The following is a 26533-nucleotide window of genomic DNA, read 5'->3' on the forward strand; positions in this document are numbered from 1 at the left end:
ACACGTTACATGCTCTGTAAATAACTCATGCACATATACCGATATGCCCTACTCTGTTTACTTGTTTTATTGCACAATGTCGTTCTATTGGATTCTATTATATATTACTATTGTATTATGCACATCGTTGCGGGCAAGACCACCTGCATTTCATTGTATGCCGTGACAAATAAAACTCTTGACTTGACAGAGTCCAATGCCCCTCAATACATTTGAATGGGACAGTGTGATATGTAGTTGACTTCTCTGTGTTATGTTGTTCAGTCCCTAAGAGTTCAAACACAGTGTGATATGTAGTTGACTTCTGAGTGTTATGTTGTCTAGTCCCTGAGAATTCAAAGAAAATATAAAAGATCACCCTCCTGTCACCATAAGTGGACTGTTCTTTAAACTGCATGGTTGAAATCTCAACAACACCCTATCATAGACACTGGATGCTATTGCTCCATTAAAGGCACAAAAAAAAGTCAAGTGACAAAATCTTCCCATGGTTAAATAATAGCAGTGTTGGTAAGACAAAGAGAATCTGTAGAGCTGCTGAAAGAAAATGGAGGAAAACCAAGCTCACAGTCCACTGCGATATATATAAGGAAGCCATGACTGCCTATAACAAAGAAATACGAGTGGCAAGAAAGGACTATTTTTCTAAGATTATCACAGAGAATGTTGGAAACTCTAGAATATTATTCTCAGCCATCGACCAGCTACTCAACACTGCCCCCACCCCTCCAGTCATCTGCATCAAAATGTGAAGAACTACCAGGGTGTAAAAAGTACCCAGAAATTATACTTAAGTGAAAGTATGGGTACAGTCTCAAAATCTGACTCAAGTAAAAGTCAAAGTATCTGGCTAAAAACACACTTGAGTAAAAGTAAAAAAGTCCTACTTTTAAATGTACTTAAGTACTAAAAAGTAAAAGTAATTTTTTTTAAAGGGATACACCAGGGGTCTCAAACTCATTCCATCATGGGCCAATTTTTTATTTTAACTATACATTGCACCAGGTGAGTTAGTTGAAGAGGTGAGCCAATTAGTGAAATCATCAGCTGGTGTTTAGGCAAGGCTGTAATGAAACCAAGCATACACTCTGCCCACAATGGAATGTGTTCTGCGATAGACAATGCTGAAATGAAAGAACAGAGGACACTTTTTTTGCATTAAAATTATTTAATGTGGGGCGCCCCAGTGGCGAACCACATAGCGCGCTCAGCCGCGACACGGCCGACCCGGGTTCGACTCCCGAACCCGTCGTTATTTGCCGAATGTCTTCCCCCCACTCTGTCTCCCATTCCTCATCTGTCTCTCCCTACTGGACTGCCCAGTAGAAATAAAGCGATAAAACGCCAAAAAATTAATCTTAAATTTTTTTAAAAATTATTTAATGCACTTCTCCATTGAAGGTAAACTAACATCGACTGCATTCACATCACAGCATGAATAATATCACAATATTAAAAACAGAATGGTGTATCCTGAATAATATCACAATATTAACCACAGCATACTGGATTATCCTGAATAATATCACACTATTAAAAGGCAGAATACTGGAATACCCTGAATAATATCACAATATTAAAGACAGAATACTGGAGTACCCTGAATAATATCACAATATTAACCACAGCATAATGCGGATCTGACTGTCTATTCTTCTGATAGCAGGTGTTTAATCAAAGATCCCCGCTTTCTAGTGTTGCACAAGGACCAATCAGCATGGGTATGGGCGGGTTCATTTTCCATTGATGGGGATTTGATTGGCTGTTTACCTGTGGTCGCAGGATTAATAACGTTAACGTTAGTTCGGCCAGATAAACAATTAAAATATACTAATTAAAATGGTTGGACCTGTGAGATTTGTACTTTGTACTTTGTAGGTCTGCATTTGAAATGTAAGGAGTAAAAAGTATGTTTTTTTTCTCTGAAATGTAATGGAGTAAAAGTACAAAGTATACAAACCTAATAATACTCGAGTAAAGTACAAATCCCCCAAAACAGTACTTAAGTATTGTAACGAAGTACAATTACTCAAGTACTTTACACCCCTGAAACTAGCATTATTCTTCAATAACAAAATAACTTCAATTAGAGCCAGCATTAGTCCTGATACAAACATGGACACCATCAGCAAACCCTGCGAAAAAGTAACCATAGGAAAATTAGCTTGCATTACATCAACTGAGCTTTACAAAACTGTCATGGAATGTAACTCTTCCACTTCCTGTATTGACCCTATACCCACAGCATTTTTTAAGCGAATATTCGAGAGTATTGCAAGTCATGTCCTAAATATTATAAATACATCGCTTCTGACAGGTATTTTCCCAGACGCATTCAAAATAGCTGTCGTAAGACCCTTACTAAAGAAACCCAAACTAGACAGTAATGTACTAACCAACTATAGGCCAATATCCAACCTCCCATTCATCAGCAAGATACTTGAAAAATTTTCTCAATACAAATAAACTCCTTTCTCAAAGAAAACAACATCATGGAGGGATTTCAATCAGGCTTCAGAACGCACCATAGCACTGAAACTGCTCTTACAAAAATGACCTCAGAATAAACTCTGATGCAAACAAAGTCTCAATTCTCGTCCTATTAGATCTAAGCGCAGCGTTTGACACGATCGACCATGATATCCTAATAAATCGTCTAGAAAAGTTAGTTGGTCTTTCTGACTATGTACTGGTTCAGAACATATATCAAAGGGAGAAAATATATTACGTCAGGCTTGGAGATCATTCTTCTGAGAAACATGACACCTACTTCGGAGTTCCACAGGGGAGCTGCCTTGGTCCATTATTATTCACACTATACATGCTGCCACTCGGAGACATCATTAGAAAGCACAATGTATGTTTCCATAGTTACGCAGATGACACACAATTGTACATCTCCGCTGAACCAAATGATCACACAGCTATAAACTCCATTTCCGCCTGTCTCGTAGCAATAAACAAATGGATGACGAACAACTTCCTAAAATTAAATGAGGGCAAAACTGAAATCCTACTAGTCGGTCCTATAACAAAAAGAGAAATGTTACAGAGCAATATGGGGCAACTTACGCCTTGGATCAAACCCGAAGTTACAAGTCTTGGTGTTATAATATACTCAGACCTAAGCTTTAAATCACACATCAACAAGGTGACAAAAACATAATTTTTCCACCTTAGAAACATAGCTAAGGTACGGCCGTTTATAAATAAAAAAGACGCTGAAAAACTGATCCATGCCTTTATCTCAAGCCGACTTGACTACTGTAATGCACTCCTCACTGGCCTCCCAAAAAAAACCACAGACCGACTCCAACTCATTCAAAACTCGGCAGCTAGGCTACTAATTAGAACCAAGAGGAGAGACCACATCAGTCCTGTATTAGCTAATCTACACTTGCTTCCGGTAACATTTAGAATTGATTTCAAGGTCCTCCTCCTTATATACAAAGCACTAAATGGAACAGGACCAAGCTACATTGCAAATTCTCTAGTCAACTATGTGCCTCCTAGAACATTGCGATCATCTACTACTGGTCTGTTGAAGGTTCCAAGCCACAGTCTAAGGAAAATCGGGGATGCAGCCTTTGCAAACTATGCACCAAAGTTATGGAACACACTACCTATGGACATTACGGAAGCTAGATCTCTTAATATTTAAAAAAAAAGCTAAAAACGTACCTCTTCACCATAGCCTTCTAATATACCCCGCTGTTGATTGTACTGTAGCACTATTTTACTCTGTCCATTCTATTGCATAATTTTACTATCTATTCTATTGTACTATTCTATTATTGCACTGTATTATTTTACTCTGTCTATTGCTTTTTATTACAGGTTCAAAACTGTCAGGTATTAAACTGTGTGGGTATCAAACAAGAGACGGTCAGGTTTTAAAACTGTGTAGGACCCAGGCCTAGAACTGCACCCTGAGAGAGGGAACTGCACCCTGAGAGGGAGGTTTGCCCTGGGTGGGAGGTTCAAAGGGTCAAAGTGGGTATAAAACAGGAGGGAAGACTGTCAAGTTTTAAACTGTGGATACCAAACAGAGAAGGTAAAGACGACTTTGAACTGTTAAACAGTAATCCAGAACTATTTTATTGCACTGTAAAATATATATTTTTTTTTATCTATTCTATTCTACAATTGTATTGCACTGCACTATTGCACTATTTTACTCTGTCTATTTTATCTTGCTCTTTTTATTATTGTCTATTTAAAACTGAATCAAACCATAAACAAGGTGGCCTGTTGGGATGTTAGATCCTAATGTAAAAAAACTGTGATTTTATATGTCTGCACTTTATGTGCTCATTTTATGCCTGTCTTTTTTCTGTTGTGAAGCACTTTGAGCTGCAGTTTCTGTATGAAAGGTGCTATACAAATAAAGTTTATTATTATTATTATTATTATTATTATTATTATTATTATTATTATTATTATTATTATTATTATTATTATTATAAGTGAAACTCCAGATAGGTGCCATTTCAGTGACTTTTTCGTATCCAATTTTACTATGGAAGTCAATGGAGAAATCGGATAGAAAAAGTCATTTTCAACAGACATTTCCACTTCACTTGAAGGATTTCCTTTGTTTGTTGTAATGTGGACAGGAACATGATGTTCCTGTCTGCCTTCGCCTAGACTCCTGTCACAAAAACAGCACAGAGCGCTAGACGTGGTCTGAGCAGGCGGAGGTGCGGCACCATTCTATTCCAAAACGGATACCAAAATCGCACTGTCCAGCGGATCTGTATCGTCCCCAGCTGCGCCATGCAGCCCACCCATCTCGGTGCAAAGTAACAATACACCTGCCACTGCACCGGCACAAAAAAGAGCCCAGTAACTGGAATAAAGTAATCTATGTATATTTGAGGCTAAACAAATGCGCAATGGGGGTGACAGTGGCTTAGTAGGTAGAGCGGTCGCCTGGTAATCTTTAGGTAAATTCCGGCGCCTCCCGGCAGTGTGTTGAAGTGTCCTTGAGCAAGACACCTAACCCCCTTACTGCTCCCGATGAGCAGGTTGGCACCTTGCATGGTTGCCTCTGCCGTCGGTGTGTGAATGTGTGAGTGAATGAGTGAATGTGAGGCATAAGTTGTAAAGTAATTTGGATAAAAATGCTATATAAATGTAGTCAATTTACCATTTAAACCCAAAAGCTCTGTTTGCTTACCGTGATAGGGCTGGGGACAGCGGCCACCACGATGCCTATGGTTGGCTGGGGTGAGAGGACAGTAGGGCTGCCACAGGACATGGTGCTGGCTGCCGGTGTGCCCCCGTTCTCCCTCTTGAGCTGGCTCTCTCCAGGCAGGGGGGAGTTCATCTTCTGCTCCTGTTGCTTTCTCTGGATCTTACGCTGGAGCTGCTGCTTGGCATCGATGGAGGGCGAGCACAGGGTCGTCTCCTGAGGCTGCAAGGACTCGGCAGTAGGGACGAACGCGGATGTCGGTTGTGGGGTCTTGGCGTCTAAAGAGAGGAAGCAAGGAGACGTGGGCGACGAAGTAATATTAATAATAATAATAATGTATTACATTTATATAGCGCTTTTCTAGACACTCAAAGTGCTCCCCACAATGTAGGGTGGAAATTGCCTCCTTCACCACCACTGGTAACACCCAACCTTGGGCTACGCAGGCTCAATGGCTGCCATACACTGGCACCAGGCACACATCACACTACACAATGGCTGAACGGCTCAGGAGACAGGGATTGATATCAGCCAATTAAGGGGAAGGGATGATTAGGTGGCCTTGATGTCAGAGACCTGATTGGGAATTTGGCCAGGAATGTCAGGGAACCCCCTACTCTTTGCGATAGGCGTCCTGGGTTCTTTAACGATGGAGATTCAGTCAGGACCTCGGTTTAGTGTCTCATTCGAAGGACGGATATTAAATAAACCGAATTATTTGGAGAATAACACTATGGACTTTTGCCATAGCCTTTTAATACACTCTGCTACTTAGACTCATTACATCCACACTATGATTATTGTACTGTAAATGAGAGCTAATTTATTGCACTGCACTATTGCACTATTTTATTCTGTCTATTTTATTCACATTTTATGTCTATTTTATATGATTATTGCACTGTAAATGGGAGCTTTATTGCACTGCTTTGCTTTTATTCTGTGTATTTTATACTAATTTTATATCTGCACTTCATGCATTGCTTTTATTCTGTCAATTCTCATTTTATGTCTATATTTATGCCAATTCTATGATCATTTAATTGTATGTAGACCTACATTACTGCTGTGAAGCACTTTGGGCTGCAAATATTGTATGAAAAGTTCTATACAAATTAAATTATTATGATCATTATTATTATTATTATTATTATTATTATTATTATTATTATTATTATTATTATTATTATTATTATTATTATTGGGTATACAGTTATATTCAATGCATTCAGCCGGATCAGTAAGAAGCAGCTACCACTAGGTGTCACCATTTCTCCTCTTTACCATAGAAGAGGCAAAGAGGTGAGGAAGCATGTAAACAATCACAGTGTCTCTCTTACCGGTCGGCGTGGCGGTCATGATGGTGAGCGCAGCCACAGACTTGTTGCTGACGTAGTGGCTGTTGAGGAGGAAGCGAGCCAGGTCCTCCACGGCGTCGAAGTGGCGACTCAGCACCTTCTGAGCCCAGTCACACACCAGACCACAAGCCGCAAGGCGCACATCCTCCTGGACGCCGGGAATCTGGCTGGAGGACTCAAGCATCTCACACTGGTGCTACACAACACATACACACGTGTTAGATGTAATACATTGCATTGTGGATAACACTGCAACAAGAGGATTGGAATATCTTATCCTCTCGTAAGAATAGATCCAACTGCCATTTCAACACAATTTTCAGGTAGTTTGAAAAAGGAATATGGAATCTGTATAAATACATTTGTGATACGCTGCAACAATGTGGCTACAGGAAACCCCCTCCCCATACTTTCTATTACCATAATTACGGGTCCTAGTGTTAAAGCTGCAATAATCATTTTCTGAACACTAGAGGGCAGCAAGGACACAAAAACCCTGATGTAAACAAACGATAGCTCGCCTCTCTCTCTCTCTGTTCCAGCACCAAATACTGTACTTTCCGGACTATAAGCCGTGGCTTTTTCCAGCATTTTTTGACCCTGCGGCTTATAACGGTGTGGCTAATCTATGGATTTTTACAGCTAACTGGGCGCGCTCCCTCAGCTCTGTGACCGTCAGATCAGACTCGTAAATCTGCTGCAGCAGTGCACGCCTTGCCCCTCCTCCTCCCCCTCACAGTCGAGTGCATGAGCAGCTCCTCTTTCAACATAACTGAAGCATTAAACAAAATGACCCAGTCGACTATTCACTTTAGTTTAATACATGAGGCATTGTCTAATGTTATCTAGCTGGCTAGCTACTGATAGCTCCTGATATCAACGTCTGATATCATCAGTTTGGCATTCGATTTCGCAGTAGTTGGCTAGTGTTGGCTAAGTAGCTATCGTTCCGTGAGCTAACGTTAGTAGCTACCTAGTGTTGGCTCTATCGTTCCGTGAGCTAACGTTAGTAGCTACCTAGTGTTGGCTCTATCATTCCGTGAGCTAAGGTTAGTAGCTACCTAGTGTTGGCTCCATCGTTCCGTGAGCTAACGTTAGTAGCTACCTAGTGTTGGCTCTATCGTTCCGTGAGCTAACGTTAGTAGCTACCTAGTGTTGGCTCTATCGTTCCGTGAGCTAACGTTAGTAGTTACCTAGTGTTGGCTCTATCGTTCCGTGAGCTAACGTTAGTAGCTACCTAGTGTTGGCTCTATCGTTCCGTGAGCTAACGTTAGTAGCTACCTAGTGTTGGCTCTATCGTTCCGTGAGCTAACATTAGTAGCTACCTAGTGTTGGCTCTATCGTTCCGTGAGCTAACGTTAGTAGCTACCTAGTGTTGGCTCTATCGTTCCGTGAGCTAACGTTAGTAGCTACCTAGTGTTGGCTCTATCGTTCCGTGAGCTAACGTTAGTAGCTACCTAGTGTTGGCTCTATCGTTCCGTGAGCTAACGTTAGTAGCTACCTAGTGTTGGCTCTATCGTTCCGTGAGCTAACGTTAGTAGCTACCTAGTGTTGGCTCTATCGTTCCGTGAGCTAACGTTAGTAGCTAGCTAGTGTTGGCTCTATCGTTCCGTGAGCTAACGTTAGTAGCTGCCTAGTGTTGGCTCTATCGTTCCGTGAGCTAACGTTAGTAGCTACCTAGTGTTGGCTAATTAGCCATCGTTCCATGAGCTAATGTTAGTAGCTACCTAGTGTTGGCTAAGTAGCTATCGTTAGTACCTAGCTACCGTTACTGTTTAAACAAAAATGTTAATAAATGGGAGCTTCCTCAAACAGCCATCTCTTTCCCGACAATCCCCTCTGTGCACGAACCCTTACATTATGGTAATTAAACATTAAAACACCTGTGGCTTATAGTCCTGGGCCCTGTTTCTTGTACCTGGATAACTGAGTTAGCCGGATAACTTTAGCTGGATAACTGGGTTAGCCGGACTTTCCGATTTCATGTACGTGGATTTTCCAAATCACCATGACAACATATCCAAAAGTTTGAGCCTGGTCGAAAGCAGAGTTCAAGTTCAAGTTAGCCTGAACTATCGCCACGCCCCCGCAAAGAAGTGACAGCCCGTTTCCTGAAACTATTCCCACAGTCTACGATCTGCATTATACCATTCTGAATTACGTTTTTGTGCTCCATTCTTCCAGAGGGGGCTTTTGAAATGTAAAATAGACCCAAAATGCTGATATTAAATTCACTTTGTCCTAAATAATGCACGTTATATATACCGTGGCGACGGTGGCGCTCGCTCGTGCGATGTACACATGATGTGGTTATTTTAATTGTAACTGGGATTAAGATGTCTGATGAGATGCGCTGTTTGACGGATTTGAGAAATTGAATGAGCCGTTGACGTCACATTAATGAATGAGGATAAAGAGATAAACTTCATTCAAAACAAAGGATATTCTAAACACGGGTCTCTCGTTCATTAATGTATAAACAATGAATTTATCCCATCTGGCCCAGTGGCCCAGCGGTAGTGCTCAAGCCTGCCAATCCAGCGACCGGGGTTCAAATCCCGGTGTTTCCAATATGATTTTTTTGAATATAATATTAATGATTATACGCCAAAGTAGCCTGGTTTTAAGTTAAAATATTATAAATCTACATGCATTGAGGATGTCATTCTTTATATAGCTCTCAACGTGCACCAAATTGAATTATTCCTATATTGCAAAAAGGAAAAGACTAGGGTCTTGAACCCCGGTCGTCCGTGTGAAAGTCAAAAGAAGAACCCGTTACACCACAGAGAAGATAAGTAAAAGATTGACTATACATCAATCAATGGGTAAGAGAGCCGTATCGTAATTCTGTATAACAGTTAACTAATAATTTTCGCTAGCAAGATCTCATTTGATTATTCAATCCAGCAGGCAAGTTTAAAGAAATATAATCTGATTGATTGAGGTAATGAGGGACTTAGAATTAGCCTATAGATAACGCATTTAACTTGTCGGCGAGGCGATTGAGCCGTATTGCAATCTGTCAATAAAGTCTTAAATCAATTAATCAATCAATGCCGTTGAGAATCAGGATCTCTGCCATCGATACGTGCTGGCTTTTCACCTAAAACGGCCGCGCGCATTTAGCCTGACTCGCAAGTCTGGCTTGAGTTAACGAGACTGAATCCACCTTTGTGAAACAGGAAAATCCCGGCTTCGAACATCGGGTTAACTGAAGCTGGATAATGGACATCTTGATCGACTTAGTTGAACCACGTACATGAAACAGGGCCCAGTACGGCTTATATATGTACACATCATTCAATTTAGCTGCTGCGGCTTATATTCAGGTGCGGCTTATAGTGCGAAAAGTACGGTATACTCTAAACCCGACTATCATCGTGACTGGCGCTGAATGAGTTAAACTAGTTCCTTGGTTTGCAGCTAAAAACAACAAAAACAACAACAACAACAACAACAACAACAACAACAACAACAACAACAACAACAACAACAACAACAACAACAGAAACTTGGATAAACTTACTCCATCCCCCGTTTTATGAAAGTCCAGGTTGGGTAACGACGGCATGTAAACAAAGTTCTTCTTCCTCAGTCCGCTATAGCAGTATGTAAGGAGCAGTTAGGGCCAAAAACACCAAATGTCAAACATTCTGGAAGGTAAATACATGTTGGTACTGAAATGAACCCCAAGCCAAATGTGGACAAATGTTGCCTTTGGATGGTAAGTTTGTCCGCTCAACCTCGACACTTTGCCAGATAAACAACTAGAATAATGGTAGAATAATGAAATTGACGGGAAATTGTATGAATCCTGCCTTGGCTACAATGTATGAAAGGGTCTTCCAACTATTTCAACACAGGAGACCATGAATGATCCCCGGTACTATCCATGCTCCGCGAGGCCGTCCAAAGGACGTGTTTAGATGACTGCCATGGAGCTTACGCTCAACTGTCACAGCCAGATCTGTGCCAAGAAAGCTCTCAGTCGACGCCGAGATGGCTGTCCCCCAATTAGAAACCGCTGCTACTGGAGCCCTGGGGCCTGCCACCCACGCTGCTACTGGAGCCCTGGGGCCTGCCACCCACGCCAGGAGCCAGCCTCGCTTCAATGCATTCCCACCCCAAGCTTTTACACTAAGAACAACACTGCTAAAAATAATGCACTGTGGATTTATGATAACGGCTGTTCTTTTATTAGATTAGAGGGTGGCAGCAGGTGAATCGCTGGTAAACACTTAAAGGAAGATGACACAAGTTTCAACTTTAAAGGGGCAGTTCAGCAAAAAACGAATATATATATATATTTTTTTTTTCACCCAGAGTGCTATATATGCAGCCAGATAGTTTCGGTGTGATTTGCTTAGTTTTGGAAATACTTGCCATAGAGATGTCTTACTCCAATACAATGAAGCTGAATGGCACTTGACTTGTCTCTTTCCAGAAATCCTGACGCGGTTACTCAAGATAATCCACAGACCTTGTTGTGAGCAGTTTCATGTAGGAGCTATTTAGGAACCGAAGTACACCCAGTCACCCACCATACATTATTATGGACGGTGTACTTCTGTAGAAAATAGTTCCTGCAGAGACTTTGTGTTTGAGTTTTTCAAATGTATTCTTTTGGTGCTTTGAGTGCCGTTCACCTCCATTGTATTGGAGTGATGGCAGACATATCTACGGCATATATCACGAAAACCGTACAAATCACACCAAAACTATCCGGATGGATAGATAGCACTTTTTTATTTTGGGTGAACTGCCCCTTTACGTTATTTTTCTCCCTGAGAAATTGGCATCAGCCTCACTGTTAGCATGGTCAGCAACAACAGTGCAAGTCAATGGGGAATGAGAGCATTTCTCTCAAAATAGCAGATGCCCTTTCAAACAGTTCCACTGCATATTGTTAGCATTACTATAGCTTTGAAGTAAAAGGAATGGCCAGCATGTGATGGCTGAGAGAAGTTCTAAGTTAAAACCGGTCTCACATGGATGTCTATATTGAGTTGCACATCACAACCAGTGTTCACTAACTGCCCATCTCCAAAGAGGAAGGACATTTAAAACTAAAATAAAATGTGCGTGCGGGCAAACGCTTCATAAAGCTCTTTCCTCACAGCCTACCTCGTTAATACAAGCAAGCCGTACCTCATTTCACGCTATAATGATTGAAAGTAATATCGTTGGAAGCTATGGATATACTATGTCTGGCGCTGTGATCTCACCGAACAGCACTCTGATTTACAAATGGTTTCTGAAGGTCAAGATCACAGCGTTTCCCGCTAAGTGGCTATGTGCTACACTGCTGCTCCAAGGCAGAGAGCGGACTTTATTTAATTTCAATTCAGATCTATATTTAGAGACTTTATGAACTGTGACAGCAGATGTTCCATGACCGTGGTCCAGAGCAGCCGGATTGTTACAAACTATCCTGGTAAAGGATATTTCGATTTGCCCCTCATGCCGAGTCGACGTGCCTTCATGCTGGGGAAGATGTTCTTCATGATCTTTCCGAAGTCTGCGGCGCTCAGTGGGTGGTAATTGAGATTGTCACAATAGCTCCTGAAAGATGAAGAGTGAAAAGACAAATAGGTCATTGGTTAGGACACAGGACAAAGAACACAAAATATGTTTGTATTTCCTACCTAACTACTGTATGCCTTTCATCATTAAACAAAACCAGGTCAGGAATATTAAAGTACCCTGTGATATTGGATCCAGAATTACAGTGACCTACGGAATTGACGTATATCAATTGATTGGAAAACAAGAGAACAGGGTGGGATTGAGATAAGTCAATTATAGGCTTTTGTGTTTTGAGCACAAAGTTCATCATAGATCTAGCCTCTTTATTTTGCTCTCAAAGTGCACCAGATTGATGCATTTAACTTTAAAATGTAAAAGTTCCGGGGGGGGGGGGGGGCATGCACCCGGACCCCCCTAGACTGAGGTCGGAGGTTCACCCCCCATAGTCTCTGAAAATCCTGTGGAAAACACTGGTCCTGCATTATTATTATTAAATAGTATAAATCAGAACAAAGAAAATGGGTGGAAATGTATAAACGGTGGAAAGGCCCAATCAGTGATCCAGTCATGAACAGATGGGCAGCCCCACCAACAGAAATAAGAATTAGCAATGGTGATGCGTTTTCATTCTCTAAGGTTAGTTGACTGACTGAGATACAGGGATACAAGGACTAACATACAACATGCAGCATAAATATGAGTTTTTAATTGTATTTGCTGTATTCTATTGCTGTAAAGGGTTGATAATATTTGTAAACACTGAAGTAATAAAACAATTTAAGAATATTACAATATTATGATTTGTAATGGGTTGGAAAAAGTTCCAAAACGCTTATTTTCCAACTACCGATCAAACTCTTTTAAGAATGTATGTGAACGTACCCCACATATATTGTCATACCGGATTAAGGCTTTAAACCTTTTGTTCTTTTTGAATAAATATTACGTTCAGATCTCGCTAGATGCTCCCCGTGTTAACACTTCAATCCTCCCTCCAATTAGCTGTTCCCAGCAGTTGGAACGAGATGCAAAATACTTTGAAAATGGACAAATTGATCCCCCTCACTACTTTTAACACTTTGAGTGCCAGCAGGGGGCGCCAGAATTAGCGGTTGAATGCCAGCCTTTTTAGACAGATTTTCCGATATTTCATGATTTTCACGGAGCTATTTCTATATTCTATATTATGGCTATGTGTCTAATACGCCCCGTCGTTTATCAATGACTTTCTTGCAGTCAACATGTATGAAACGGATTGTTTCTTCATCTGTACATTTCCGTTTTATACCATTTTGAAAAACGCTCGTTTTTGGAAATTTCCAGAAAATATAAAAGATTCTGTGATAAACGCCCTTTAGTGGAATTCGGCCTATTTATGAATTGTTTTCAAATAAACGCTAGATTATCGATAGTATATGTGTACTTATGCACGCTAGAGAAGCGGGCTGAAAATCGCTTATCTATTTCCTGGTCAGCACACACACACACACACATACACAGACACGTTGAGATATGTGAAAAAAAACTCTGATTACCCCAAGACTGGTAAAATAGATTCCTTACCTCAGATCAGATGTTCTCCAAAAAGATTATTCCAATTCCTGAACGCCATTCCAAATATCGATCGCGTTTATTGATCCAACGATGGGTACTCGAAACACATATTCCACGCTGTTCTGAGGGTCGGCAATGAATGCAATCGGCTCGGGTTACATGCCTGATAAGTAAAATGTGGATTCCGGATTATCTTTTTCCCATGCATTTCCATTGAGTCCAATCCAATGGATGCTTTACCATCCGGGAGACGATAGGGGGCGGTATTTTCCCTGTTCGAGCTCAGAGCCAGTCCCAATGGTAACGTGAGGCTAGATTGATGAAAATGAATGGATATCGCTAATAAAAGCAATAACGATTAAAAAACGAGATTTCTCATCATTGGCACTCAACGCATGGCATGAAATAACGAGATTTCTCATGGCTGGCACTCAAAGTGTTAAGGACTATATCGCAGAGTTGTTTATACACACACCTGCAACTGTCATCCAGCCTTTTAACTGTAATTTGTCTGTTCTGCTTCATGCTTTACATACCTTGTCGTTTTATTCGGTTGTTTGTTTGATGTGGGTTTTAATTATTTCCCTTATTTCCCAGTGATGTATGTCTGTCTCTTTTCTATTTTAGTTCATTTGTCTCCTTTCCCTGTTACCCTTCGAGAGACCCTTTTGTCATTGTAAATAATAATGTGTTCTTTGACCTGCCTGGTTAAATAAAGGTTAAATAAAATAAAAACTAACTTTTGAGTAGAAGAAGAGACTTTTTCAAAATGTGCTTTTATGAAACAGAAACGTATTCATCTTTACAAAGGGTGCTAAAATGATTCTGGAGGGCACTGTAGTTCTGTTTGCTAGTACATTAAAAAAGACAGGCCTCAGACTTTCCATTCTCATGTTACAAACACATGGCGCACAATGTATGCCATGCTTCCAGCATCTATTTATATTGAGGGTGTGTGTCTATGTGCAAGCATTTTATGCAAATGAGATTAACCTGTGTGTTTGTCTATGGGAAAGTATTTGTGCGTTATGTACTTATGAACATGTGGCGACACAATGGAAGGACAAATTGAATGAGCTAAAAAGGGAATGTTAAAGTAACAATCTTTTATATTTCACATAGAAATGTATCTTGCTACTCTCTATCGCCGACTGATAGAACACAACTATACCCAGTTCATGAATGCTTGTGCATCGGCTACATGTGCTGTTCTAAACAGTGGCGGCGTCTGGCAGGGCGTTCCAGGGGAAGTCATCCAACACACAGGAAGAGATTATGTTGCATTTTACATCACCAGTGGCAGTCTAAGTGGTGTTTGGAATAAATAGAAGATAAACTCAGAAGTTAACATGATTTTTCAAGATGGAAAGCTAGTAAGTGCAGAGCAAAAAAAATGCAACATCAATGACAGAGTTCCAGCATTAAATGTTTGTGTGAGCTCTTACACCCAAATGAGGTTTTAATTGTGGTTCAGGCCTTCTAGCAATGCTAGAATATAAACCTCATTTGGGTGTAAGAGCTCACACAAACATTTAATGCTGGAACTCTGTCATCATTGATGTTGCATTTTTTTGCTCTGCACTTACTAGCTTTCCATCTTGAAAAATCATGTTAACTGCTGAGTTTATCTTCTATTTATTCCAAACACCACTTAGACCGCCACTGGTGACGTAAACATTTCCTGGCCTCTTAAAGTCAGAGCCCCATTCATTGTCTATGGAGCATCCCAAGATTTTACATCCCAATTACATTAATGATTAGACGGTTCTCAAACTACAGGTTGCGACCCAAAGTGGGGTTGCGGGTAGGTGACAGGGGCGCATTGGCAAAAAAAACTCATCGAGTTTTCCACCTGGCACCTGTGTGTATTTGCCATGTCTCGCCCCTTCATCAACGGAGGCCGACACACAGTATTCCAATACACATCTCATGATCTCACTACATCCTGCGCATTTATAATCGCTGGGAGGGGGGTCTGGTCTTTTGTGTGTAACCTGGTCTCGCAATGGATAGGTTTGATGTCAGAAGCGGTGCCGGTTGGCTGCGATGAAATGGGCTCTGTGCATAACCAGCTGATATATACCACACTGAAGTGAGGTGGCTATCTCGAGGCAGAGTATTAAATCGCCTTTTTAACTCAGAAGAAGTGCGGATTTTCCTTGCAGACAAAAACAACCCATTGGCAGAGAAATGTGCTGATAATGAGCTGGATTAAGACTCCGTTAGTGGCACTCCAGGATAATCAGCAGAGATTTGGGGATATTTCCTGCTTGATGGTTTTTGTAGGAACAGAATGTTGCAAAAAGTTATTTGAAGCCCATCATCTGTAGCCACTAGAAGGGCTCATTGAACAATTTAGGAGAGAGAGCATGGATAATTTGGACAACTGGATCAAAGATCCGTTCATTACACATGACGCAGCAGGCCACTGTCTGAGCAGGAAGCGCTCAACGATCTTTCGTGTGACGAGCTACTGAAAGTCAAGTTCACTGGACAGGCCCTCGCAAAGTTCGAAATATCAGTCCGGAACGAGTACCCAGTGTTGTGTAATGCTGCCCTGAGAAATCTTGTCCCCTTCGCAATGTTCACATCAACATACCTCTGTGAGGCCGGATTTTCAGAGTAGAAGCAGATCTCTGCCAAAGCGCACGTGAACGCATTTTCTTTTCATGTTCTGGCAACATATTTTGGCTAAATATGCCTTGTTTTATAAATGTGTATACAGAAACAATTCCATTGCTTTTGTTGATAATATTCATCAATAAATATGCATGATCAAGTTCAACAACGTGCGCTTTTATTTTGATATTCCTTATTTCCATGTTGAAATTACACAGAAGTCATTTCAACCATTTAAGTATGGGGTCGCCAAAAGAAATCCTAAATAAAATGGGGTCGTGGTATAAAAAAGTTTGAGAACCCTCTCTGATATCTAGCTTTAGGAGAGAGTGGTGCATGTTCACAACTACTGACTGAACTGTCCTGGGGCGCAGGGACAACATGCGGGAAGTCATTGTTTACGTTTAAGATGGCCTGTGTGCTTGCAGTCGGGCTACTGCGCAATACCACAGCAGTACCATCAACTGGTTGGTTATCAGCTGATCCCCCTGATTCTTACTGCCATCTCCAGGACTGTTTATTGAGGACACGTTTATCTAATCACTGGAACGTTTAGTCAGGAGACGGCGAACAACGTCAACTGCTGGATGCAGATTTCTGATCAGAGAGGCTAGCTGCTGGTCCCCTGCTGATTCAGGCAGGCACTACACAGTCGGGGCTGCAGACAAACGTTAGTTGCTTGTCTGGCGTGGTACCAATGTTAGTGGTGCCGAAGACATGAGGGTAAGGGCTAAAAGACATCTGCGTTACAGACCGCTGCCTCTGACCGCGGAAGAAGAGCGGTCTATGCTCGTTGCACTGTGGACTCCCGGAGGAACCCAGATGACGTCACGCCAGCTTGATGAATGTCCACCAGTGCAACAAGTATATATGGTTAAGTGCTCTAAAGCGCCCTCTAACAACACTGTGTGATACTCACTTGTACTCGTCATAGACCTCTTGCTTGGGAAGGGACGTCTCAGGGTGTTCCTCCAATTGACTGCGGATCCAGTTGAATGCATGAATCTGTTGTGTGCGGCTTGACGACATGGAGCTCTGGTCACTGAAAAAAATATGTGGATTTTTACTAAGAAGTGAGATACTCATGGATTTGACTGATAAGTGAGATACTCATGGATTTGACTGATAAGTGAGATACTCATGGATTTGACTGATAAGTGAGATACTCATGGATTTGACTGAGAAGTGAGATACTCATGGATTTGACTGATAAGTGAGATACTCATGGATTTGACTGATAAGTGAGATACTCATGGATTTGACTGATAAGTGAGATACTCATGGATTTGACTGATAAGTGAGATACTCATGGATTTGACTGATAAGTGAGATACTCATGTGGATTTGACCGAGAAGTGAGATACTCATGTGGATTTTTTTACATCAATTTAGAAATCATCCTCTGCCTGTTCCCTTTATCCCTTATCTCTGGTTCCATTCAGACCTGGTGCTTGATACCACAACTGTAAACTGTAAATGAACCAGAGTTCTATGAAGTGTTACAGGGCCTTTATTACATGGCGTTTTAACATTCGCCGAAATTCTTGATTGTGATTGGTCAATAGCGCTCGTCAGAGGTCCGTTATTACTCGATAACGGACCTCTGCCGAGCAATAATGACCGCTGTGCACAGCTGTAGCAATCAAGCCCACTGACACACACTGCATCAGTGCAGCCAATCAGACACACCTGCCGGCTGCCGGCGAAGCTGCCGGCGATGACAGCGCGAAGCGACAGAACAGAACTGCGTCTGCATTTGATCTCGTCTTGTCGATGGTGTAAAATGAATTAGGTATATTGTTAGTAAGTTAGCCATGTAATAAGCGGGATAATGTATAGCCTATACTCAGTCATTGTCGCAAAATAATTGACCTTCACTGGTCTTTAGAACACCTCGGCGAGGCGCCTTGGTATTCTAAACTCTGTGTCGGTCAATTATTTTGCGACAATGACCTCGTAGCTATACATTATCCCTTACATAATTGATAACAGTCCAGTTAATATAAAGCTACATGAGAAGTGTTACTGAAAAGTACCACAAACAACCACAAAGTGCCCTAAATTTATATCATAAATACCAGAAAAACAACCACAAAGTAGCGCAAAATACTGAAAATGTCCTAAATTGTTACAGCAAAATACTGCAAAATACCACAGTGCCCTGAAAGTACTGCAAACAACTGTCATATATCACAGTGTCAAAATCACTACTTTGTGTTTGTGTGGCACAGTACATTCTGGTCCTACTCCTTGTTGCTCTCATCTCTCACTCCTCCCTCTTGCTTCTCACTCTTCCCTCTTGCTTCTCACTCCTCCCTCTTGCTTCTCACTCCTCCCTCTTGCTTCTCACTCTTCCCTCTTGCTTCTCACTCCTCCCTCTTGCTTCTCACTCTTCCCTCTTGCTTCTCACTCTTCCCTCTTGCTTCTCACTCTTCCCTCTTGCTTCTCACTCTTCCCTCTTGCTTCTCACTCCTCCCTCTTGCTTCTCACTCTTCCCTCTTGCTTCTCACTCCTCCCTCTTGCTTCTCACTCCTCCCTCTTGCTTCTCACTCTTCCCTCTTGCTTCTCACTCTTCCCTCTTGCTTCTCACTCCTCCCTCTTGCTTCTCACTCTTCCCTCTTGCTTCTCACTCCTCCCTCTTGCTTCTCACTCTTCCCTCTTGCTTCTCACCCTTCCCTCTTGCTTCTCACTCTTCCCTCTTGCTTCTCACTCTTCCCTCTTGCTTCTCACACTTCCCTCTTGCTTCTCACCCTTCCCTCTTGCTCCTCCCTCTGGCTTTTGCTGTATTTTGCATCAACAATTTTGGTTACTTGGTTACTAAAGATTTAGGGTACTTTGAGGTACTTTGTGGTAACAATTTATCATTTGCAGTTGTTTGCAGCACTTTGCAGTATGAATTATTTTGTAGTTGTTTGCTGTGATAATTAGGAGAACTATGCGGTAGTAATCTAGGGCAGTGGTTCTCAAACTGTGGTACGCGTACCACTAGTGGTACTTGGTGGTACTGCTGGTGGTACTTGAAAACATTTCCAAAAAAGCAATTTTTTTTTTTTTTTTTGCAGTCAGGCCACTGAACTTAGAAGCAGGCCAGGCCAGTGTTTCTGGTTGCGGCGGCGCGATAGTTAGATAATCTAAGTGGGGAACAACCAGGAGATCACTGTGACAGAGAGTAATGCAGTCTAAACAGTCATAAATCTTTAATTCAACTTCAGCCCTGATCATAACCATTTATTTTTAGATTATTTTATAATTGCTGCTAATCATTGACACATGCCTAGCCTGTAATAATCCCCCCCAGAAGAATTTACTTTGCATTTGATATATTGAAAATATTTTACTTTTTGTGTGTTTTTTTAACAATAATTTGTGATGCCATCACACAAACTGGCATTTAAAGGGTAAACATTCAAAAATGTATTGAATATGTGTTTTCTTTTCTTTTTTACAATAATTTGTGATGCCCATCACAAACACTGGCATTTAAAGGGTAGAAATTCAAATATCCCTGCACCAGAATGCAGGAAATTAAGTTTTTGTAACAAAATAAGTGTGTGTGTGTGTGTGTGTGTGTGTGTGTGTGTGTGTGTGTGTGTGTGTGTGTGTGTGTGTGTGTGTGTGTGTGTGTGTGTGTGTGTGTGTGTGTGTGAGAATGACGGACAATTGCTTGCTGAGAGTGAGAGAGAGAGAGAGATAGAGAGAGAGAATTAAGTACATTTGCTGAAATACAGTTCTTAATTTTCTCACTTGCTATGTGAGAATGTTAGTTATTATGTTCTCAATGCCCCTTGCATTGTATGAGTTGTGTAGAAGCGTTTGCTAGTTCTAGTGCTATCCCTTTGTACATTGTGGCTGTGTCTGACAAAAGTTAACAATAAATAATGGTATTAGGAATACATTTGCCTCCTGTGTGAACTGTGCATAGCTGAATAGACTGTATTTTAACGCCGGTCATATGGTGGTACTTGGAGAGCCAGCTACGTTCTCAGGTGGTACTTGGTGTAAAAAGTTTGAGAACCACTGATCTAGGGAATTTTGCGGGACTTTGCGGCACCTTGCAGTAACAATTTAGACACTTTGTGCTACTTTGCAGTAACAATTTAGACACTGCGCTACTGTGCAGTAACAATTTAGGGCAATGTGTGGTACTTTGCAATTGTTTACAGTACTTTGTGGTTACAATTTAGTGCACTTTGCAGTATTTTGCAGGACTGCAACAATTGCAATGCAACAATTTCAGTTACTTTGCGGTACTTTGTGGTTGTTTGCAGTACTTTACAGTAACAATTTAGGGCACTTTACGGTACTTTGCAATAACAACTTGGGGCACTTTGTGGTTGTTTTAGGGTATTTTGTCGTAACAATTTAGGGCACTTTTATTTTTGTATCCACTTTTTCTCCTTATCTTCTATTTTTCTCCCATCCCAATTTCGTATCGACAATTCTCCCCTTCAATTCTCCCCACCCATCGACTTTCCACCTGCTACCTCTGCCAATTGAGATAGTATGACGACTTGCCCAAGCCGCATGCAATGCTGACTCGGGGAGTCGAGACCGGAGTCTCTTGCATTGGTGACGAGCGCAATCACCGCTACGCCACCCAGCCGCCTAATTTAGGGCACTTTGTTGTATTTTGAGGTACTTTGTGGTTATTTGCAGTAGGGCTGGGCGATATGGAAAAAAATCATATCGCGATAACGATATGATAATTTTATTTTATTTCTCGATATCGATAATTATCGAATTGTTATAAGTATAATTTTTTTTTTTCTTTTTTTTTTTTTTAACAACAGATGTATGTTTATTTTGCAGCAATTCTTTGTCATTGCCGCCATCTTTAGTGTTACATCCCCTCACACTCCAGTTCTCAGGCTGCAGCTGGTTTAAAAGCTAAAGTAAACCGGCTTCTCTGCTGGCTGTGGCTCCAGAGGAGTTGAACAGTTCTGGCTCTGCTAGTTTATTTTCGATCTTTTGGCGCTTTTTTGGTGGACAAACCACCGCACATGTGCACTGTGACTCGTGACTGGAGTCTAGTTCTGCTAGCACACATAGCCTACTGTGTACAGACGGTTTCAAAATGTATTTTAAATTAGAAAGCAAACAAAATAAATGGACAAGAGAAAAAGAAATCTGAATTTGGTCAGTATTGTCATTTGGACAAGCAAAGCCATTACTTTAAGTTGCAGGCAAGAAAGACAAGTCTGTCCACTGTCTCTGGTTTTAAAACTGCCCTGTTGCAGGTAAAAAAAAAAAAAAAAAAAAAAAAAAAAAAACGATTTTTCGATTTTTTTTTCTTTTCGATATTCGATATCGATTATTAAAATATATCGCGATATTTATCGTTATCGTTATATCGCCCAGCCCTAATTTGCAGCAACAATTTGAGACACATTGCTGTATTTTGTGTGTGTGTGTGAACTGTGAAGATGTTTTTTGTATCCTAAAAGCGTGAAAATTGTGTCCTAAAACATGTTAAACAGTGACATAACATTGCTAATTGTTGTTAACATTCATGTATATGTATGTATGTATTTATCTATTTTTTTTATATATAATACATGAGTTGAATCAACTGAACCTCTGAATGATGCTCGCCCTGATGCTCGCCTACAGTCCCTGGATCAGCTTGACGGTGTATTGCCCCCACTCGCCCTGATGCTCGCCTACAGTCCCTGGATCAGCTTGACGGTGTATTGCCCCCACTCGCCCTGATGCTCGCCTACAGTCCCTGGATCAGCTTGACGGTGTATTGCCCCCACTCGCCCTGATACCCTACAGTCCCTGGATCAGCTTGACGGTGTATTGCCCCCACTCACCCTGATACCCTACAGTCCCTGGATCAGCTTGACGGTGTATTGCCCCCACTCGCCCTGATACCCTACAGTCCCTGGATCAGCTTGACGGTGTATTGCCCCCACTCGCCCTGATACCCTACAGTCCCTGGATCAGCTTGACGGTGTATTGCCCCCACTCGCCCTGATACCCTACAGTCCCTGGATCAGCTTGACGGTGTATTGCCCCCATTCGCCCTGATACCCTACAGTCCCTGGATCAGCTTGACGGTGTATTGCCCCCACTCGCCCTGATACCCTACAGTCCCTGGATCAGCTTGACGGTGTATTGCCCCCACTCGCCCTGATACCCTACAGTCCCTGGATCAGCTTGACGGTGTATTGCCCCCACTCGCCCTGATACCCTACAGTCCCTGGATCAGCTTGACAGTGTATTGCCCCCACTCGCCCTGATACCCTACAGTCCCTGGATCAGCTTGACGGTGTATTGCCCCCACTCGCCCTGATACCCTACAGTCCCTGGATCAGCTTGACGGTGTATTGCCCCCACTGTCATTGTTCAATCTGACTGACAACTGTTGAGCAAGGACAGCCCCCACTCCCAGGGAGAGTAATATGGAGAGTACTATCGCCTTGTCCAAGAGCTATTTTTGTACGGAGCCTGATTCCAGTCCTATTTTAAGCAAGGGGCAATTTGAGCTGCTCCCCTGGACTGTTGGGGGTACGATCCCCAGAGCACAGACTGAATTTAGGGAGACTGTCAGCCTTGCTACAGATCTGTGCATCTGCCTAGAATGAAGTGCAGTTTGTACCTTGTTATTCCTTTTCCAAATACCACAATGTGTTTCTACACGTTAAACATCACTATCAACTCACTTTGCACAAGGAAACATTGTGTAAATATGTGAGAATATATTGTAGAGTCCCAACTGTTTGTAGGCTTAACCAAACAGCTCCATAGCAGGAACATGCTCATCACACATGCATGACAGTATAGCCTACTTGTTGTGGAACCTTGTTCAGCAGGTTCGTAGGAACAAAGTGACACGTTTGCGGGAAAAAAATAGGCGTATGTTCCAGTGAGAGCGAATGCTTTTTTTTATGAACAAGACTGAAAAGCGGCTGGGAATAAATAATTTCCTGCATTGCATGAAAGCCTATATAGAAGACAACAAACATGTAGCCTAGGGCTGGGTGATATGGCCTAAAAATAAAATCCCAGATTTTTTTCTCTTGAAAACTAGAAACGCCTAGGAAATCATTCAAATAACCTTTGTTCTATTTCATTATGACTTTCGCTCAGCATCATCTGCACTGTACTTCACTTCGTGCACGAGCACTGAATAAAAAATTCCACCATGTACCTTTACATCCCAACATTCGTCTGGCCACACCCCCATCCGCTTACCTTCATAAGCAGGTGTGTGGTCACCTACTCGCCTCCTTCTTCACTTTCACCACAAGGAAGTGCCTTCGGTAGATCCCACACTTGACGAGGTTGTTAGCTGAAGAAAGTTGAGACGTGTTTACATTGTTGCTTGTTTTTTTCTTCTCTCATATATTTCGATAGAAAAAAACGAAGTCATAATGTCTACTTCGGGGAGTCGCGCTCGCAACGCTACTCTTCACCAGCGGTTCTCCATTTCCGCATCCGTCGTGCGTCTTGGAGCGGGGCTGAGACCTCTCTCGTGGTCGGCAGCCACGCCCGGTAGGCGTCCGATGGGTAGTTTACCTCTCCAAGGAGCTGGTGCACCGGTGCCGTCGCCTGTGCGATGGCCTGGTTCCGGCTCTGGTTCCTCTGCTTCCGGGGAATCGTCCGCTGTTGGGCGGCCGGTTCCCTTGGTTGCGGGGGATTTGAGACGCAAACTTTTTGCGTCGGCTCGCTCCCGTCGCAAAATGGTGGCTTGCAGACGCGAACGGCCCGGTTTTGGTGAGTTGCTGGAGCCAGGTGAGGATGCGTCGGTCTCTACATGCCCGATGGAGACAGAGGACTACATGATAGAGGCGGACGGGTTCTTATTTGAAGGCCCGGTGGAGACATGTCTCCCGCCCGTCCAGGTAACACTGGAGGGGGGTGAGATGTCTCCTTGGGGCGCCTCGTTCGAAGACGTTGGAGTAGAACCTCTGACTCGTCGGCGGGATGCCCTGCTATCAGCCACATCGGAGTGTGGCTCCTTGACCAGTAGTAGCCTGCTGTATGTGAGGGATGCGGGCTCGGTGGAGGAAAGTCTGCAGGGGGAACTGCGTGCTTTGTTTCCCAGGCTCATGGCGGCGGCGGCAGTCGCAAACGGCGTGCCGCTGCCGCAGCCACTGCCTGTTCCTGTCCCTGATGATCTCATAGGTCATCTATGGAAACGTCGCCCGGTGAGAGGGGTGGACGTTGTCTACCCATTTTTCCCCTCAATGGCGGCCTATGTCCGTCAGGGCCAGGTGGTCTCCCACATCATAGGCCTTACTCCTGCCTACGTGCAAGTCACGCGGGTGGCGGGTTTGGTCGACGGTATGAAGGAGGGCGTGCCACGGCTTGATAGGCCGATGGCGGCGCTCCTTTGTCCGGAGGTGGTGTGGGAGCCGTTACGGAAGCCGGTTCCCCAAGGGAAATCGGCGAGGCGGTTGGCATATTGGAGCGACCAGTCATTTATCACCGGAACACAATCTCTAGCTGCCGCGTCTAACATCGCGCAGCTGGCAAGATTCATGTCCGGGATATTGACGGGCGGCACGGAGCTGACTGATGTACAACATGACCAGCTCGCCCAGTCGGCAGGAGCCATCCTGCATCTGACTCAGCCGCAGGCTATAGCCGCTGGGAAAGTGCGCGCCCTGGCAACTCTGGTCCAGCGCCACCTTTGGCTGGAGCAGGCGCGTGTGCCGGAGAAGAAGAGAGTTCCACTTCTGACGGCACCCCTCTCCGATGCTGGACTATTCGGGACGGCCCTGCAATTGATGACCTCGACTTGCAGAGAGATGCAGGAGGAGCGATCCGTGCTCCAGCCTCATTTTCCCCCTCCCGATGTCGCCGGTGGAGTCAGACGGCCACCACCGCCACTGCTGGACCTTCGGGGAAGAAGGCCAGGAGGAGAGAGGGCGCCTCCGCTACGACAGCCGGCCCATCTACGCCCGGAGGCGACGGTAGGGATCGTCGAGACCAGCCGCCGATCGTTTACCGTCCCTCCGGTGCTCCACGAGGTGGCAAATCCCGAGCGGCTCGTGGCAGGCGTCGCTAGGACCCAGTGACTTTTTCCCCCTGTGGTCCCCCCCTCTGTTTTTCCCTTCCCGGCCCGCTATGATTTTGTTCAAAAATAAAGAGTCCCCTCTAAAGGGGGACTGTATTTTTTGTTAACAAACTGTGTGTTTATTCACCAAACATATGATGGGGTTGCAACGTGTGAATCTTCGCTAGTATGGGTTGATAGGAGGGTTACATTCATGTTAGAGCTTAAGCAAGGCCTGCAGCCTACACTCGGTTGAAAAAGGGTTTTTTCTGCCTCGGCCTGAATCTCCACATAAAGGTAGAGGCTAGTTGTGTGCTCTGTTGCTTACACAGTGATATTGAGCTACAACACTGTTGTGTTGGGTTTGCAGTAATGCTCGTATGAAAACGTACCACGGCTCTGCCGTTCTCTCTCTCTCTATCAATGTTTTTTCTGTGTTACAACATGGATGCGGGTGTAGGATTCACACACACACGCGACTTGGTCTTGTTATAAACCCTGTTCACAGATTATCTGTGGTTAGCGTGCATTGTATTAGCTTGCGCTATTCATTAGCATTGCTACTAAAGGTATCATATGGCTAGTTGTTGTTGTTGTATGCAAGGGTTGGGCTTGTGAGGGGGTACCGGATAAACCCCTCCTTCCCTCTTCTGATTGGTCAGGGGGTTTATTCCTCTCTTATTAGTTCAGTCAGGGCCAAGCTGTTAGACGGCTTGGCAGGGAGGGGGGGGGGGGGGGAAGGGTTTCCCAGACTCTGCACCTATCACAGGCGTTGAGTCTTGGGTTTCCCCCCATCATAGCATACGTCACTACGCACGTTGCTATTGGACGATGGCTTCCGTGAGTTAGACCCGTATGTAAGGTCTGTTATTGTCAAGTGTCGGGATAGAGCGTAGGAATTAAGGTTCCACTACGCTCGATATACGCGTAACTTGAGTCGGTTGGTCACATGACTCAAGGTTACCATGGCTTTTTCAATCTATGGCTCACGTGGGAAGTCTCTCTGGGGAGTTCCGTCTATCCTCTGTGGTAGGGATGACGGGATATAAAAATTTAAACAGTTTTTATCCTCAGCTGCGTCAAGTGAGATTCATGTCAGTCGGTGTTTCTTTCTTTTTTAATAAAAGAGTGTGGAGTATATGAAGCACCACACCCTTCTTGTCGTTCTCCCAGGCGCCTTGAGGGATCAATGTGGGGTCTGGTTAGACTGTTCATTGATGTGTTTTGTGTCCCGGCGCATGCATAGTGCTGGCTCGGGGTGTTTCTGATAAGAAT

The 26533-nt window shown here is 43.2% G+C and overlaps 1 protein-coding gene across 1 annotated transcript in view; it reads right to left on the bottom strand.

The window, feature by feature from the left end:
• LOC311242858 (DNA-binding protein RFX7-like) overlaps positions 1-26533 on the bottom strand; it is a 105847-nt gene that overhangs the window by 50857 nt on the left and 28457 nt on the right. The window contains exons 4-8 of the mRNA XM_084331920.1: positions 17174-17296; positions 11983-12117; positions 10082-10154; positions 6535-6748; positions 5180-5472 (exon numbers count right to left, since the gene is read on the bottom strand). Of these exons, the coding sequence (XP_084188046.1) occupies positions 5180-5472; positions 6535-6748; positions 10082-10154; positions 11983-12117; positions 17174-17296 (838 nt within the window). The remainder of the gene's footprint in view (positions 1-5179; positions 5473-6534; positions 6749-10081; positions 10155-11982; positions 12118-17173; positions 17297-26533) is intronic.

This window comes from Notolepis coatsorum (genome assembly GCF_963971535.1).
Source record: "Notolepis coatsorum genome assembly, chromosome: 1".
Classification (NCBI taxonomy): Eukaryota; Metazoa; Chordata; class Actinopteri; order Aulopiformes; family Paralepididae; genus Notolepis; species Notolepis coatsorum.